Below are 18,747 nucleotides of genomic sequence, written 5' to 3' on the forward strand. Positions count from 1 at the left end.
GGGCGGGCAGAGCCCGGGCCCCTCAGTGCCCGTCCGGGAGGCTCCCCGGGGAGCCCTGCCTGCGCCCGCCGGCTCCAGCCCTGGCTGTGTGTGTGGGAGGGAGCAGCCCCTGCCCATAAACTGGCTCATTTGTGGCCTCTCCAGCATCTGTGGGTGGCCCGCGCCCCCGTGCTCCACAGCCAGAGGCTGGACCTCGCTGGGGCTGAGGCTGGTGGCTGGGGATGGTAAGAGCCCGGGCTCCATTTCTGAGTGCCACCTTGAGGGAGATGGTGAGAAACCCCTGCTGGACAGGGCCCTGCATCTTTCTCATGGCTGCTGCTGGCCAGGAAGGGCACATGGGCATCTTGCAGAGCTGCCCATAACTTGCCCAGCCAGCCGGGTGAATCTCCGCTAGGATCGTTGGTGCTGACTCCCCCCCCCCCCCTTTCCCTTTCATTTTTCCTTCCCCCTGTTTTTTTTTTTTTTTTTTTTATTTGGCCACATATATTTTTGCTGCTGGCAGAGAACGGTACGTAAGGCAGTTACCGAATGAAAATCTCTAGGTGTTGTTATCACATCTTTCATGCTGACGGAGACGTCTAGGTGTTAGGGCAGTGTAAGAGTGCTGTTGGAGCCATGATAGTCTAGATGCGAGAGGCCAGGGTTTCTTAGTGATCCCTTTTATTGGCCCGACAATGTAGTTGGGCTACAGTTAAACAGGGAAGAATGTCTTGCATTCGAAAGTTAATCTGACCTCTAGCCCAACTACATCATTAATCCAATAAAGCATATTACCCCAAGAAATCCTTGCCTCAGTATTATGACACGAATGGTTGGGAGTTTGCAGTGACTTCACCACAAATGTTGATAGACTGATCTAATAGATGGGCAGTTTGATTCCTTAGCTTCTACAAGGGTAAATTCTTTGTAATTCCCTGTGTCTTTCCTGGGAGGAAGCTGAGAGGTTCTGACAGCCATTCTTCCTACATGGGGGTGGAACCAAATAATTTTTATTATTGAATGCAGAATGTGTTTGGATTTGTTCAAGGCAGAAACAAAACCCCAAGAAACCTTTCCTCTGCAAAGGCTCTACTTTCTTTTTCAAAGAGTGGTTGACAGACAGCTGAAAAAACAGCTACATGTCACTATTCAGGAGCAAGGAAGCTGAAAATTAATTTTGGGGTGAATCTTTGTTTGAAATCTGTGCGTGTATAAATAAAAAAGTAGAAAGTCTGTACTTTTCTTGGACACTTAATTTCCTGCCATAAGGGCACATGTTGTTCTCTCCTCTTCCCAGCAACGTATTTTAATTAAAAAGTCATTTCTTGTGTTTCAGGATGACTCGCTTGTAGTTTGGAAGGAGGTGGATCTGACCCGGCTGTCAGAAAAGGAACGTCGTGATGCTTTGAATGAAATTGTTATCCTTGCTCTGTTGCATCATGACAACATCATTGCCTACTACAATCACTTCATGGATAACACCACGCTGCTGATCGAGCTGGAGTACTGTAATGGTGAGGTTCTCATTCCCACTTAGAAATGGGAGGCTGCCATGCACCTCTGTTGCCCTTCTCAAGAAGCTGCTGGAGGTCAGGTGTATTTCTTGTATATCATCTAGAGCAGCGTTTCCCAACCAGTGTGCTGCGGCACATGTGCTGTCAGGCATGTCCAGGTGTGCCACGGCCTTTTGGGCTGGAGCCATGACCCCTACCTGCTGCTGCTGCGGACACAGACAGATGCGGAGTGTAGCTCCAGCCAGGCAGGGGACATGGCTCTAGCCTAAAATGCATCCAGCTGGCCGTGTGCCACCCTCCGCCCCCCCTGCTCCTCGTGCTTTTTTAGTGTGCTGCAGTGCTTTTTTATTTAGGTAAGTGTGCTGTGAGGTGAAAAAGTTTGGGAAATGATGTTCTAGAGGGGAGAGGGATGGAGCCAAACCCTGCAGTGCAGCTAGCAAAGAGGAGGTTGAGAGCTCTTTCGTGTTGGCCTGTTTGGGAGATGCCAACGAGAGAAATGCCCAGTACAGGGTGTTCCAGATACTGTCCAGTTTCTGGAACATTATGAGTAGATGAAACAATATAAGCAGGGTATTTCTAATACACAGCTCTTTCACACTTTTGCATATACATACAAACTAGGATGCAGCAGGGAAAGACAGGTTGTTCAGGTTGTGACTTTATTTTAGGATTGTAGTCAGAAAAAAAATCATGTCTTTTTCAAGACTCCTTTCATTTGATAGTTAGAACTAGAGCGTGAAAATCCACTTGTCCAGGCTGAGTAGGAACTTCTACTGGTCAGTGCCATCAGCTTCTGCAGTCTCTGCCATTTCGGAGATAAATGCTTCTAGCCATTATGGTTGTAATGAGAATCTTCCAAACTTGAATTGGGTATAGTTCGGTGCACTGATAGTTTCCCAAGTCTGCAGAGAGACTGATCCCAGTTGGGGACAGGGAAGTGGGAAGATGCCATTGTTATGTGTAGCCCAGCTACAGCTAATGGGAGGAGGAAGGTATGTATGTAGAGCTACTATCTCCATGTCTTAGAGCAAGGAGCACTACAACCTGTGTGTGTGTGTTTATACAGATAGAGTGCGACCAGTCCAGTGAAGAGCTTTAGTCCTGTTGCACCAGTAGATCATTATAGTAAACACTGATTAGTGTGCCATTTCAAAGGGAATGCAAATAATGGCAAATTATCCAGCAGTGACCAATAACCAGGAATTGATAATTGGTGGGGAGGAAGGCTGGCAGGGAGCGGAACAGCATCAAATTAAACCATAGCAGTGAATTAAACTGTGGGCAAATTAATCAGAATTTACTGCATTCTCTGGTAGAATTCCCTCATACTGCCACTGTGGAAAGGGTGAGGACTCCACCTGAGGTGTTACTGGCAGAGGGAGGCACCTGCACAAGAATCTTTTGTAGAGAGCAGGCAAGGATGGCCAGGCCTTTCCAGCCCCTTGGGTCTGCTGCACTTTGTTTGGAGGTAGGCTGGAGTCCAGCATAAGAGAAGGAAAGCATTAAGAGTCTCAATTTGGGGCCAGTATAAATTGATTGGAGGGGATGGAGAAGGACTGTATCTGTCCAGTTGCACACATTCATTCACACACTCTCAGTGAATTGTTTTATTTGGGGACTCTCCAGCTTTACTTGAATTATCTGGCATAGGAAGAGAAAAATATTTCAACTACAGTAGACTGGGATCTTCAGGCCCAGCAGGTTAGGGTACACAGTGGGGTTGAGGAGAGACCATGGTTGTGGGCTGAGAATGTGGCTTAGGATATAGGTGTGTTTTGCTACTTGTATTTTTTCAGTCACGTTTCACTGTAAGAGATATTAGATTAAATTTTTAGACAAGATTGTGTTAGAAACGATCAAATAATTTGTGGAAATAAAACATGGACAAAAAAGCACATGAAGAATACCTGTCTTCTTTATAACACCTTTTAAGGGGGTTTACAAGTGATTTTTTTCCCCCATTTTATGGATGGAAAAGCTGTAGGATAGAGACATTGTATGGGCACATATCAATAGCAGAAAAGCCAGATTCTTCCTGGAAGAGTGCCAGTTAATAATAATATGTGGAAAATACTTTGACACATACTTTATAGGCAGACATAATCACTGAAGAAAGAGCAGGGAAGAGGGAGTTTGGTCTGATAGTGGTGAACAAGCCAGCCATAAACTTGATGTATGCAAAAAAAGCTAGCATGCTTTTTGGCCTGTATGTGCACAGCAGCATCATATAAATAAGGAAGTGATTTGTTTCCTTATGAATGTTTGTTGAGATTGCACTGGAGATGATTATGGGTAAGGGCTGGAAGGTTTATTCTCTAAAGCAAAAGAAGAGCTAGAGATTAATAGCTTGTCTTGACTTACTCAGGAGTAGGAAAAAGTGTTTTAAAATAATGTAAACATGTGAACATGGCTGGGAGAGAAACTGTCCAGAGCATTGCAGGGTATAACTGGGGGAAAATGGGACTCTTAATACAGGATGTCTTCTCAAGGGAAGTGAAGAACCTCTGTGGACATATCCATATAGGTTTTCATAGATCCATAGATTGTTAGGGGCTGTAGATCATCGGGTCCATCCCCCCTGCTCTAGGCAGGACGACAACTTGGATTAGATGAGAGGGTCTCCTCTTGAAAACCTCCACCACCTCTGGAGGGAATTTATTCCATAGTCTGGACACCCTGACTCTGAAGGAGTTTTTCCTGGTATTAAACCTGAAGCAGCCTTCCAGGAGTTTGTACCCATTGGTTCTGGTCTTCCCCGGGGTGCCCTAGTGAACAGTTGTTCACCGAGCTCCTGATGCACTCTGATATATCAGTAAGCTGCTATCAAGACAAACTGAATCTGTAGGAAATATCCTGCTCTGTACCTCTGGGGATGGAAAGGCAGCCTACTGGGTCTGTTCCATTCTATTGACCATAATAACCTTGGGACATGAATACATGATCATGGAGGACTGAGACGGTAGCAGGATGAGATTAGAGATTTGCCACTTGCTGGGAAGGTGCTGGTCTGTTTGGGAGCCTGTTCTTGCTCACTGGGTGCTGCAGGCTACTTTGTTCATGATTTCTTGTAGCTCTTGTGCTTCAGCTTTCTTCACTGGGATTGCTAAGCAGCTTGCAGAGGCTGACAGTGACTATTGATGAAGAAAGCTGTTCTAGTTGGATTGCCAGTGTCAAGTCTGTTTGTCCTTCATCAGGACACTTGATGATCATAGAGGTAGAAGGCTGGGTGCAAGGGGGGTAAGCTTGATTTGGGAGGATGGGGCTGCAATTACTGCTGCTCTCTGAAGTGGCTGTAATTTTTGTTTTGAGGTTCTTGTGCAGGAGAATCTAGTCTGTTTTCTTGTGCAAGGTAGAAAGGTCTGCCTGTTCCAGGAAATGCTGGGAGGTAAAGGGTTAAGGGAGTGCTGTCATTTAATTCAGGGCCACCTCTTAGAACAGATTGAAGCTGGTGCTCAAAAAAACAATCCCTATCTGACTTTTGACATGCCCAGTCTATTTTTAGAGGGAAGAAGGGTGTATTTTGGAGGAGAACTTTGTTTTGGAAGCTCCTGCAGAGTCTGAGTGAAGGGCACAGAGGGAAAGCGGTTTCCTTTATAGAGGCTTCAGGCATCCAGCAGGTTTCCCAACTATACATTAGCAGAGTAATTACCCCCATTAACCAGGTTGTGCTTTTCTTTCACTTTTAATTACAGGAGGGAACCTCTATGATAAGATCCTGAGGCAGAAAGACCAGCTGTTTGAAGAAGAGGTAATTTAGACTATTTGAGGAGAGTGGTGGGGCAGGGCTTAGTGCTGTCAAACATGTCCCGTTATCTTAAGTATTGATACCTTAACTAATTTCCATAACATTGGCATTCCTCTACCCTAGTCAAGAGTCTCTATGGGTATTCTTTGTGCTGTAGTCCTGCCTCTTAGATGTCTAAAGCAGTTATGTAGCATCAGGAAGACTTTCTTTCAGGCTGTGGATATCTCTAAATAATGAACTAGGGAGAAATAATGAAAGGAGAGGCTTTGAGAACCTCACTTAAATCACCCCTTCTGCTTTCTATTCTGGTTATTGCTCTTCTCAACTCTTGGCCTTTCACAGGGTCTTTTCCAAGTATGACTAATTCTTTATTGGCATTACGAGCTTGTCTTGCCATAGGCATTTTCCTGGACTATTCTTCGTTACTCTATTTCACTTCCCATTAATTATCCACACTCATGCCATCCACCTCCCACGGTATTCAAAGATCCCTCACACTTACCTGTTCATATACTGAACCTAAGGGCTTTATGGATCATGGAAAGGCTTACATGGTCCAAGTTAAAGATTCATAAGACACCCCCATCCTGGATTTCCCCATTAGCTGCCAAGTTACTGATTACTGTGGTACTGATCACAGTATGTCTTGACATTTATTTGATCAAATGATTTTGTGTAGGTTCCCTGTTGTAATCGATCCCCATCCTCTTTTAGGGGACTGATAAAGATGTCTCTCTCAAAGAACATCTGGCCAGTGGTTTCCCTGCTGACTGTCTTCAGGTCCTCATGCTTTAGCTTTCAAGGAGAGTGGTGTTTGTTTTGCAGTCTCACATACAGCTTTTGTTCCTCCCTCTGCAGATGGTGCTGTGGTACCTGTTTCAGATTGCATCAGCGGTGAGCTGCATCCATAGAGCTGGAATCCTTCATAGGTAGGTGTTACATGTAAAGAGGCTAGTGTGAGCCTGTGGAACTTGTGTCAGAGGACAGAATCCCTCTGAGAACTCGGTGTTCTTACTTTTGGAGCAGCCTGCCCCTAGCTGAGGTGAGGCATGGGAAGAAGGGAAATTGGCGTGTGCCTGTTTGTCCCTTTGGAAAGTTTCCTTGCGTTGAGCCTAGCTGGATCTCCCTGGATTAAAGACCCCCATCATCCATGAGTTTTGTTTAGGTTAAAAGCAGCATCATCAGCTCTATATAATGAACTAGAAAGCAGTCTTTCTGGCTAGCCTGTGCTGCATCTGTCATCTGCTCTCTGGGGAAGTCTGAAATCTGAATTAATTAGTAAAAAGTCCAGATAAGAAGGGAGTAAACTGGCCTCTGACTGTTTGAGCCAAAAAACAGATGTTTCCTAAGTGAAGCAGGATTGAGATAGTTTCTGCCTCACCAGCAACTGTCTCCATCTGGAGAATGATGCATGATCTTATGTGATGTTGTTAAATCTGTGATGTTATTTCTGTGAGCTAATAGAAGCATAGTCTGATTGGCGCATCACTGTGGCATCCACACTTGTCACGTGGCCAGAACATATGACACAATTATCCTGGGTTTGGTTCAGCTCTATTTCCTTGGCCTATTATTTCAGTGCATCACTGGCCTCTATAATGACAGTCGTCACATTCTGTCTGATAAAAGGAGGAAATAGGGTTTTTTTTGCCCATTTTTGAGGAATGAGACAAGTTGCTACCTACTCTGTATGTCAGGAGTGGCCAAGGCATGGGCAAAATGACAAGGCTCATGAGTTTTGTAATGCATCTCCTATTTAAGGTAGTGGTATGGGCTGCAAAAATTACTATTCCCAGGATGAAGTGTGATGTGCATGTTCAGCAAAGTTGGTGTGTTGCATTTTGCCTTTGCAGCACGGTCCTCATGAAACACATCTATACAGGAGAGCCCAGTCATTTGTATCTGGGTGATTTGCAACCCATTTAATTCATAACTGTTTGCTGCAACTTTTACTTGAGAGTGCCTCTCCTCCACTCACCTGTAGCTTATCCACAGTCTTGCACAGCTGATTGAAGGAGCAGTGCCCTTTGAAATTAAAAGCCTCTGAAAATAGCTGGAGTCCCTCAGGAGTTCTGCCTAGCTGTTTGCTGTGACTCTGTACATGTTACTTCTCAAACCCTCATCAGAGCTGAGTTGGGGACCTGTCCTTGTGAAGTATTTGGGTCCTACCATATCACAATTTGTTCCATTTTATACATATTGGATACATCCACCTGAGTAACCTTCATTAGGAGAATCATTTGGGAGTTTTTTTGCCAGCTGCCCATTTTGGGTTTTGGGGTTTTCTTGTTTTGGGGTTTTGTTTTGTTTTTTTATTAATGGCAGATGTGATGCTCTCTGCTGCTTGGTAACGATAGCCCTACTCCATGGACTCAGTTAGAGCACCTCTCTGCTGTCCAACATGACAGTGAGGGTCACAGTTTTGAGTAGGGGTACACTGATAGAGATTTTGGGGGCCAATACCAATAGCCAGTTTTTAAGGAGGCATATCGGCCAGTACTGATCTGATTTCCGATACACAGCTCTTCAGCTTGAGGAGCTGTGTCCAGCTGGTTAGTTGGGAGGGAAGTGGGGATGCAGATCAAGGCACCTGCGGAGAGGGAGGGAATGGGGCTGGGGCAGGGGCAGTTGCTGACCAGCCAGGGCAGTGAGAGGTGTGGGACAGAGCCACAAGCAGCTTGTCTAGGAGGCAGGGGCATGTATCCCCCGGATCTGTGTGGGGCAGGGTGGGCTGGGGCTGGGGTGAGACAGGTGTGGCTCATCAGAGGGGCATGGGAAGAGGGGGTGGGGTGGCTCCTGCCACTGTGTGCAGCTCGTTTGGTGGCTCCCGCTGCTGCTCCGTCCACTCATGGGGGTGGGATGGGCATGTGCCCCCAGATCTGCGTGGGGCAGACTGGGGCCGGGCTTTTCCTTGCCAGGCAGATCTGGGGGCACATGCCACCCCCTACCCCATTCCCTCCTGGACAAGCGGCAGGAGCTGCCAGATGAGAACTGGATGAGCCGCATGCAGCCAGTGAGAGCCGCACCTCCATCCCATGCCCACCCTGGCTTCGGTTGGGTAGTCCCAGCCCCAACCCTAACCCCAGCCCCGCACCCTCCCTTACTGCAGGGGGCCTTGATCTGCCCTTCTACCACACCAGACTTACCAGCTGTATGCAGTACTCCACACTGCTGGCTCTGCTCCTTACTGCCTACGTGCTGCACTGCGGCTATGTGCATGCATGGGCATTTATTAGACAAATTATTGGCCACATTGGGCCAATTTCCAGTACAGAAATTTTCTTTATATTGGTGCTGATCTGATATCGTGTATCGGTGCGTCTCTAGTCTTGAGGGATGTCAGTGCCCCCATTGTTCCTTGGGTGCTGCGCTGAATTTGTTTTTGAATGTTTGAAGCTCTTTCCTCCCACTGCACACATTACCAGAAGATACATCTGCACGGCTACCCCTGCACTCTTGACCCTGCAGCCACACAGCAACGACCTGACCCACTGGCCCTGCTCTGTGGGCACCGTATGCAGAAACAAGATGGTGCTGCTGTGAGGGAGCCTCTACTGCTCCCCTCAAGATCTTTCTCCAGCATGCTTGAGCACAATGGAGGGGAGCTCCCATGAAGCGACCACATTGCTTCATTTTCAGGCTTGGCCTCGTGGAGCTGGTGTGGATGCAGGGGGTGGGGCTGTGCTGTTCAGTGGCAGTCTTGAGGATGTCAGGGCAGCCATGCTTCTCTGTGGTTATCCAGAGGGACATAGCCTACTGGATAAATGCAGTGTTCTCCTTTGCTTGGGGTTGTCTGGAGCTGTTCTTGGAAATGTTTGCTGGTACATTGTGGGGCATTTGTTTAGAAATGCTGGCCCTGGGGGGCATGTAACACCCACAGTTCATGGATTGCAGTGACTTCCTCTTTACAGTTCCAGGTACTAATATCGGTGTGCAGTGCTCTAAATGTAGAATAGTTTGTCAGGGGTTGTGTGCTCTCACTGAGTTCTGGAATTTAACTTTCTTCATAGCTGAGGGAATCTTTTGACTTTCTAGAATGAATGTATAGCTTGTCTGTTCCCAAAAGCCTGAGCAGGGTAAGAGTGGGGATGGTCTGTTTAACAGCTAGGCCCTAGGGTTTGATCTTCCAGTGTGTTTGTATTAGAATGTATTAATAACTTTTTTTTGGTGAAGTCAGAGATGCCCTGCCCTTGGCTGCTGATAGAAATGGCAAAAAATAAAGCTTTTTAATGGCCTTCACTGGAGAGTGGGTTCAGAGGGGAAAGAACTGCACTTGGTCTGTGGCTTGTACATTGGGATCCGAAGGATGAACATGTTATTTTTCTGTGTCTGTGTGTATGATAACATAGCTGGTAGGCAGTTTAGGATGAGATCTTCTCAGTCTCTGCAACACTGGGAGAACTTCATGTACGAAGAGGAGAAAATCAGTTCTGGTACAGTAAAGACAACTGTTTCAGGACCAAGACAGAAGGGATGGTAGTGTGTGTTCACTCCAAATTCTGATGACTGAAATCCAGGCATGTTTTTCTAATGATTCTTTTCTTTCTCCTTCTAGGGATATCAAAACATTAAATATCTTCTTAACCAAGGCAAACCTGATTAAACTGGGAGATTATGGGTTAGCAAAGAAGTTGAACTCTGAGTATTCCATGGCTGAGACTGTGAGTATCTATTTGTTTTGTCTTTTGAATTAATGGCGTTGTCTCCACCTCTTCAATGTCTGATGGATGTTTTCTGGGGGGCAGAGCTAGGACATTGCAATTTTCCTGCCATTTACCTTGTGTGATCTTTCCTTCCCTCTCCACATCCTTGTTAATCTCAGTAGTTTTTGAGAGTAACCAACTATTTTGCTACTTTCCCCTGCCCTGGGGAAATGTCAGTATGTTCATTGCTGAAATTTATTTTTTGGAGACATGTCTCATTTCCAGGCTGGTGATTGAAGAGTAGCAATAGGCTACATGCTCAAAGCAATATTTGGAACATGTTTCTTGAAATATAAAATGTGGCTGTATTAAAGGAGTTCTGTGCTTCTCATCCCAGCATCTGATAAATGGCATTTCTGAGGGCTTATCTATGCAAAATAGTGCAGACATGCAGATACTTAAGCTAGCCCTGAATGAGCTGAAACTGGAAGTAGTGTATATGCATTAATGCAGTGCTTTCCTTGGTCTGTTTGCTTCAAAAGGCCTTCTCAGCCATCAAGTGCAGCCCCCTATATCTGCAGGCAACCATTTCTCCAAGACTCTTTTTGCTTACCTTTTCAGGATCTAGAGGAGAGGCCCACTAAAGATGAGTTGCTTGCCCACCTCCCTTTCTCAGTAAAGGCAGGGCTACTTAGATCACTGCACTAAAGTGGCTCTAATTCTTCCACCCAAGGTAGCTTAAATCTGTTTGCTCAGGACTGCATTGTGTCATGTCAATGTACTCTAGAACACTTGCCACTTCAGCATAAGAGCTCTGAACTAAACACAAAGAGTGCAAAAGTGTCCAGGAGAAATGGTAGCTTTTACTCCTGTCTCTGAGATAATGGGGTGTCTCAATATTTATGTTAATTTTTCTTTTTGATTTAGTTTTCTGAATATCCTTTCTGGGGAAGAGGTTTGCAGAAAAGGTCAATTTTAAGCTTCCAATTTTGTCAGCTTTCAGACTGGTTTCATTCCAGTCCTCTCCAGCAGAGTATTTCACAACCTGAGTTCTAATGTAGAAAATGGTCTGCTGCAGTCATCTGGGATCTTGGCCTTCCAGCTCCACTGTTCCTGTGGTGAATAGCATACTTGGAAGGGGAGATGGTCTTTTAGGTCCCAGTGCATTAATGGCTGTGTGTGTTAGGACACTAGCCAACTCTCACTTCCCCTGTACCTGCCCTGATAGGTTTAATGATTGCTATTGGTGTCATCTTGGGATGTATAATTAAGCATTTGTCAACTTCCTTCCAGAACATCAACATCATTATGCAGCCTCATAATAAACATGAGCATAACATTACTGTACAAAGTCTCTGGAAGCATCTGCTATAGCAAAATCATTTCAATTATGACATGTTTTTCCCAGGCTCATAACTTTCCAAGAAATTTACTTTTTGTGCAAGGAATTTCCATGCTGGTTTGTTACCCAAATGGAATGAGGAGTGGAAAGTTTGAGCAAAATTCCTTTAATCTCTTTAGCTGCTTTGAGCAGGCTGGCCATGCTCTCATTCATACCAGTCTCCCATCTGGCTGAAGTTTAAACCTGACAATGATTAGAGCTCACAGAATTGTGCACTTACCATATGGCATAAGTGAAAATGGATGGTAGAGTAGAAGGAATGGGAAAGTAGAAGGGATTGAAGTATCCCTCCCTTTGACTCTACTGGACCCTTTCATTCTGAAATAGAACAGTCCTTGTCTTGTCAACATCCCATAATCATAAAGGACTGCTTAGAGCTGGAGATGGCATCTGCTTTCAGATACTTTCTGGATCCATTTTCTCTCACCCTTCCCAGGACAGTTGGGAGGGGATGGGGTTAACTGGGTGGCTGAGCCTCATTTTATGACCTATTCTGAACCCTCGTTTGCCTTCCCAAGTCAGGCAGCAAAAAGGGAGGCAAGGGCTGCAATTCCTGTTCCTGTACTAGTGATATCCACTATATGCTACATCAGAGTTCTAGCAGCTAGGTGTTTTCAGCTTTCTTATAAACACATGACAGACAGGATTTGCAATGGAAATGTTTGGTAGGCCTGTAATAACTGTCATGGGTAGTAAAGTCCAGAAACCAGGATCTGGCTGGTATGTGTCTGACATCTTTCTGTTCTTTGTTTTCTAGCTGGTGGGCACCCCATACTACATGTCCCCAGAGCTCTGTCAGGGAGTGAAATACAACTTCAAATCTGATATTTGGGCAGTGGGCTGTGTCGTTTTTGAGCTTCTCACCCTGAAGAGAACCTTTGATGCCACAGTAAGTCTGCATACCAAGGGACAAACCCATTGTGTTAGTGGTGGTTGTTCCAATGTCTGCACTGATCCTGTGGCTTTTGTTATCTCTTGCTTTTCTTTGTGAGCAGTGATTGTTTGAGTATGAAGAAATTGGATAGGGAAAGCATTGGTCTCAAAAACAGTGTTTAAATCCTGTTGTCCTGGTCCCACCTCAGTTGTGAGAGGAGTGTGTCTGTCTGATATATCTGAGAGTCACTGTAGGCCTGTGTGAGTGGGTAAAATTATGTGCTGTCACTTTGTCTGCCTTGTCAGTGGAGGCTAAACTCCAATGAGTGAGAGCTGCGTAGTGCCCTGGAGTTTGGGGGTGAGGAGCAGCTAGGGTACTCCTTCTCATTGAGACAACCTGAAGTACTGAGATGAGTCTGCCCTCCCCTCCCTCAATGGGTCATTTAGAATAAAAAATGATGTTGCCACCAAGGTGTGATCATGGCAGATGTAGCATTTCTGTTGGTGAGTCTAGTCACACAGGGACTGGAAAGAGGAGGAGGGCATGTTTCTGCAGTAAACCTCTAAGGCGCCCTGCATCTCCTCCTGTTGAGCATGTTCAGCTCCTTTACAGTAGCACACTGTTTCTACCTAGAACCCTCTGAACTTGTGTGTGAAGATTGTACAGGGGAATCGGGCCATGGAGGTTGATTCCACTGTCTACTCCTGGGAGCTGATTCAGATGGTGAACTCCTGCCTCGATCAGGTTGGTGAGATGTATTTTCTTCTCAGATCCTTTACCCAGCTGCCCCAGTCATGCAGTTTTGAGGGCAACTGGTGAGCTGTGTGTTGCTGGGTGAGGGCTGGTGATATAAGAGGGGTTCTTACATGCAGCTGCCTGTGCAACTCAGTATGTTTGTGAGAGTGATCTGACCTTCCTTCTGCTCTCTAAAGCTACCTCATTTGGATACTTTCCCAGCCTGATGGGACTGTGGGAGCTGAAGGGTCTGTTTGATGCTGTTTTTAGGTGCTAGTTAGTTGAAGTTACCATATCTCAGCACTGTAGAGATGGAACATTCTTCCAGAATAGCCTATTTGGGCTCTAGCTCTCTGGACTGCATCTCTTGTTGCCCTTGCAGTGTTTCTTGGAGACAGTTACATTTCATATCCTTGGAACGTGCAAGTCTGCAAATCAAGAAGCTAGCATTTACCCTTCATTTTCCAGACACTTGGCTAGCCTCTTGTTTCACTGTGGTGTGACCCTTTTCTATTCTGAAAGGAAGTACCACAAGAGGCAGGCGGGGCTAGAATGAGTTATCCTGTTTTAAGATTTCACTGTAGATAATGACCCTTTCCCTAGGGAATGACCTGTTGCTCACCTCTTTCAGGATCCTGAGAAGAGACCCACTGCAGATGAGCTGCTTGAACACCCCCTTCTCAGCAAACGCAGGAGGTAACCAGATGTTCTTACCTCAGACCTGATTGAGTCATGGGTGTTAGGAGGAACAATGGGGCTGCCTTGTGCAGAGGAGTTACTTTGGTGCTTCCCAAGTTAACTCTTTGGAGTGACATCTCTTGGGCACTTGTAGAGTCATTATAAAGGACCTTTTATCATCTCCTGCATCTGATGTATCAAGCCCAGTCCTGGGTTTTCTCTCTTCGCCCTTCTTTGGAGACCTGTAATGAAAATGTACCACTATTAGTAGTTATTTGCAACTCTGGTCCTCTGTAGGCTACCCCTCTTTGTTCAAGAGCCTGGAGGTTTTAACATGTGCTCCTCTGTAGTGACTTAAATGGCCTGGTTAAGAATTTGTTTCTGCCATTTGTTATTGTTATTCAATCATAACACCTTGTAGTCCCAGTCCTGGACCAAGACTGCTATTAGGCTGGTCACTGTACAAAGAGAACAATATGATAGCTCCTTCCCCAGAACACTGATAGTCCAACTAATCTACAGAGACTGGGCTCTCTTATTCATATGATAGGGTGGCTGTGGGCTGTGACATTGGACAGTCTGAGTCATGCTTTGGCCATCCTCATGGTAGTAGACCTATTTACTTGGACTCAAGTGGGTTTTTTTTTGTTTTTTGTGTTTTTTGGGGTTTTTTTGTTTGTTTGGTTGGTTTTTTGGGTTTTTTTTACTGGTAGCCAGTCTTCAGAATAGTACCACAGAGTGGTGTTTTTCTGAATATACCATCTTTAGGAAGATGCATAAAACTGAAGTCTTGATACTGCTTTCCCAATTAAAAGTGCCAGGCCACTCTTCACACAAGTAAGGTGTTTGTTTCAGTGCTTCAGTTCTAGTGTATATGTTCCCCCTGCAGCTTTATTAGCTCTGTAACAGATTACTTCTATCCTGATTGTTACTGCTTATTGCTGTGCTCTATTAAACAGTCATCTTGTTCCACCCCAGTGAGAGCAGCATTTATTGGAAAGGGAAGTCATCCTTGTATATGGTTTTTCAGTTTGTGGAGTCTGTAAATTGCTTTGGGATACAATAACTCACTGTTTTTTATAACCTTTCTTTTTTTTCCCCTCTGTGTCAGGGAGATGGAAGAGAAGGTTACACTGCTTAATGGGCCAAACAAACGACACAGGTAATTCCATGGCTGCCTGTTTAAATGGACGCTTGTAGATAAAAATTTCTCAGATTAAAAAAAGCGTTGCTGAGAGTAGGGTAGTGATGTACCTTCCAGAGTCTCTGGGCTAACTAAATCAGAGATGCATAAGCTTTTGTGAGCCTGAGTTCGCTTAATCAGATGCTGTGAAAGGACATGCATAGAGCAGTGTATCAAAGAGCAAATGCTTTGAATACAAAAAGGAGGGAGGGAGGTGGGGGCAGTACTAGGGGAGGCAAACAGGTAGTAAACCCATAGTGACAAAGGGGTCACAAAAGCTAATCCAGGCAACAGGATTATGATCTGTGATCATTTTATGCCGTACTTAACATGATTCAGTCTGTGGATGACCGTTGTAACAAAGTGTCCTAGTTTAGGAGAAATTTAAATGCTTGAAATTTAGGGAATTCCTACAGCTTTGCCCTGATATTTGGTCTTTCCTCTACCTATATGTGGAGATGATGTGGTATCTTGCACAACTATAGTCTCCCTGCTGAAAGGTGAATTCCACAGTGGTCTGATCGGTGTATGAGATTATAATCTCATTATAATCTCTTAGCCTCTTTTCAGGCTTATTAGGTGTAAAGATAGGAGGGGATCTCCGTTTAAGTGGAGAGTGAATGGATTTCTGTCTTTGAAATCAGTCACACAGTTAGTGGCATGTTACATTTATCTGTCTTGCTGGAGCAATATACAGCTGAGAAAAACAGGTCACCAGTGTACATCTCTATTCCTCAGGTTACTTTGTTATGTGGCTTGACTTTGTGAATGACTTGAAGGAAAAGGTAGAGTGGTGGCATTAGGAGGTGGCCAGCAACAGTCTGTTCTTGACCTTTTTGGACTCAAGGCACCCCTTGCTGGGCTTGAGGCACGTCTCACTGACTTCAGGGCACACCTCTGTAACTTGTGTGTGAATTGTGTGGCACCTAACTTCAAAAAGTAATTTTATAAATTGCAGTGCTTACCTCCCTGCAGAGGGGCTGGGCAGTGGCTGGGGGAGATTGACCAGTCAGGGACAAGCCTGAGCCTGTACTTATCTACTTAGACTATCCTCTTAGGGAATTTATGCACATAAGTTTTCATGCTGTGATGCACCAGTGATCCAGTGTGTTGGAGCAGACTCGATTAATTGCACCCAGCACTGCGTCACATGCATTTGTATAAACGGCAAGCTGTGTGTCAGTGCTGGGGAAATGGCAGTGGCGTGCTTTTGAACTAAAACACATGGAAGGTAGGGATTATTGGAACATAACATGGAAGGTGTTTTAGTTCAAAAGCGCACCACTGCCATTTTCCCAGTGCATTTTGCCATTTATATAAATATATGTGATGCAGTGCCAGGTGCTTTCAAAAGCGCTTGGGCTGCATCACACATGTCTAAAAATGCCTTTAATCTTTTCACACCTTGAGATACCCTTCAGAGGATTTAGCGTTACCCCAGTGGAGAATCACTAGTCTATATGTTCCTTCTGACCTTCCTTCTTCATGGACAGGAGTTAGAATGAATTCCTATCAGTTTGGGTGTCTGAGTACTTAGGGCTTGTAGACAGGTTGAGGAGTTGTTTGTGTTTTGAGGTTCATAGAAAAATGGATAGCCTTATAGAAAAATGGGGCTGGTAAAGGCTCAGGAGGTCATGTAGTCCAGCCGTGCGCTCAAGGCAGGATCCTTCCTGTAGAATCATGTCAGACAAATATTTGACTAATCTGTATGTAACATTCAGTGATGGAGAGTCCACAGCCTCTTTAGGAAATCTGTTCCATTGCTTAACCACCCTCAAAATGAGAAAGTTCTTCCTACTTTCCAACCTACATTTCCTGTGTTGGAATTTAATTTAATTGTTTCTTGTACTGTCCCAGTGGATATGGAGAGCAATTTAATCACCATTCTCTTTATAATAATCTTTTTTCGTATCTGAAGATTGTTATGCAATCTGCCCTCAGTCTTCTCTTCTGTAGGCTAAATAAGCTCCATTATTCTGGCCTTTCTTCATATGTCATTTTCATTACACTTCTGGTCATTTTATTGCTCTCCTCTGGACTCCTTACAATTTGTCCCAGTATCCAAGATGAGGCCACGCTAGCGCCAGCTAGAGTTGAAGTCACTTCCCTTGACTTGCCTGTTAACTTCCCTGTTAATACATCCCAATAGGCTGCTTGCTTTTTTGCAATGATATTACAGTGCATGGTTGATTTGTTTATACTCAGTTGGTGATCCACTATAAACCTGAGATCCTTTTCCATAGTGCTGCAGTCAAACCAGTCATTCCCAAATTTGTATTTGTGTATTTGACTGTCCCTTCCCAAGTATGTTGCTTGGCTTTTGTCCTTACAGAACTTCATTCAATTTAATTTGAACCAGGTTATCGAGGTTGTTTTGAATCCTAATCCTGTTCTCCAAAGCATCCACTATGCCTCCCAGTTTGGTGCTGTCTGCAGATTTCCATCCTCAAAGTAATTTAATGAAAATATTGAATAGTACTGGACCCAAGACAAATTCCTGGGAAACCCAACTTGATGTCTCTTGATATCGCTAATGGCTGTTCTTTGAGTATGATTATCCAATTAGTTAAACAACCTCTGTATAGTAGTTTCATCTACCCCACACTTCATCAGCTTGCTTATAAGGATGTTATGTGAGAAGCTGAGACATGCCCATCCAAAAGGCTCATTACCTTGTCATACAAAGAAATAAAGAATTATTTGCCCTTGACAAATCCATTTTGGATCTCAGGCTGGCATTGAGAGGGCAATTATGATGGGCTGTGATATGTTTCTAGGACAGTTGGAAGGGAGAGTAGTGAGTGGAGACTGGACTCTTCAGGCCAAAGTGGCAACATTGGATTTAGGCTTTTTAAAGGACCAGATATTAGAAGCTGGCTATCCTTGAATGTGTAAGTGGTTGAGTATACCAGAAGAAGGTCAAATCACCACCTTTATATCATGAGTGGCTTGTGTTTCAGCTAGTCTGTAAACTAAGGAAGACTAGAGAGTCTGTCCTTCTTCAGTGTTCGAAAACTAGTGCTAAAATGGAATAGTGACAACGTTAATATTGTTACTAGAAAATTAACTATAAGTTTTCTGGTTTTTCTAGCTTGTAACATTTTATAAGCAATAAAAAACTTAGCAGTCGTTTGAGGGGTGCTGGATTTTTATTTTCAGTAGCTGTAACAAAGTGTTTGTCTGAGAATCTCCTTTGTGTGTGTGTGTGTGTAGAAGTGGACGGTAGGAGAGAGTGTTTTGTGCTCAGATAACTTGAAATTCTACCCCAGCTGTTTTAGAGAGAATTGTGATTGTAGGGAGAGGAGAAGAACACAATTAAGGAGGTAAGGATTAACACTAATCCCCCCCTTGCAAAAGAACTGCGAATAATCCATGGTTTGTTTGTGGGGGTTTTTTAGTAAAAATCATGTGACAAACTCTCATCCTCAGAGACTAATTTACTTTCTGTTGAGAGTGCCTGTGCCTGTAAAACAAAATGATCAGAGGGTGGGGTGGTGGTCAGAGCAGGTACCTAGCATCCTCAGGACATTGTAATCACTGTCCAGGGGAACCATGCTACTTGGGAGCAATTTGACTACCAGTTGTTTGAATTTTGTGACAGTCTTTCATAAACCTGGGATTGTGGATGAGTTCTGGAATCTTTTCTAATGTACATAGCAGGTGACTGTAGCAGATCATTTTTTCTGCTGGTGAATTGTTATATAGTTTGATTTTCTTTTCTTTTTTTTTCCCCTCACAAATTAGAAAGTGTTGGGCAAGCTCTTCATGGAGTTGCATTACTTGTCATTAGAGGTGCACTGATATATCTGCGCCATATGGGATCAGCACTGATAAAGGGAAAATTAACATTATTGGGGGTTTTTTGGTCAGTGTAGCTGATAATGTCACCAATAAATATGATATGCCTTCTGGCCGGGTCCCTGGACGCCACGTTCATGTGGCCAGAAATGCAGTTGGGAGATGTAGAGAACAGTGCCTTGCAATTAATTCTGTG

At 44.5% G+C, this 18,747-nt stretch overlaps 1 protein-coding gene across 1 annotated transcript in view; it reads left to right on the forward strand.

Moving 5' to 3' along the window:
* The first annotated feature begins 1,315 nt into the window (after window positions 1-1,315).
* Window positions 1,316-18,747, forward strand: part of NEK9 (NIMA related kinase 9) — a 33,087-nt gene continuing 15,655 nt past the window's right edge. The window contains exons 1-8 of the mRNA XM_025200776.1: window positions 1,316-1,493; window positions 5,186-5,241; window positions 6,097-6,167; window positions 9,794-9,899; window positions 12,041-12,172; window positions 12,791-12,901; window positions 13,524-13,588; window positions 14,682-14,732. Of these exons, the coding sequence (XP_025056561.1) occupies window positions 1,451-1,493; window positions 5,186-5,241; window positions 6,097-6,167; window positions 9,794-9,899; window positions 12,041-12,172; window positions 12,791-12,901; window positions 13,524-13,588; window positions 14,682-14,732 (635 nt within the window). The 5' untranslated portion in view covers window positions 1,316-1,450. The remainder of the gene's footprint in view (window positions 1,494-5,185; window positions 5,242-6,096; window positions 6,168-9,793; window positions 9,900-12,040; window positions 12,173-12,790; window positions 12,902-13,523; window positions 13,589-14,681; window positions 14,733-18,747) is intronic.

This window comes from Alligator sinensis, unplaced genomic scaffold (genome assembly GCF_000455745.1).
Source record: "Alligator sinensis unplaced genomic scaffold, ASM45574v1 scaffold280_1, whole genome shotgun sequence".
In the NCBI taxonomy this organism is placed as follows: domain Eukaryota; kingdom Metazoa; phylum Chordata; order Crocodylia; family Alligatoridae; genus Alligator; species Alligator sinensis.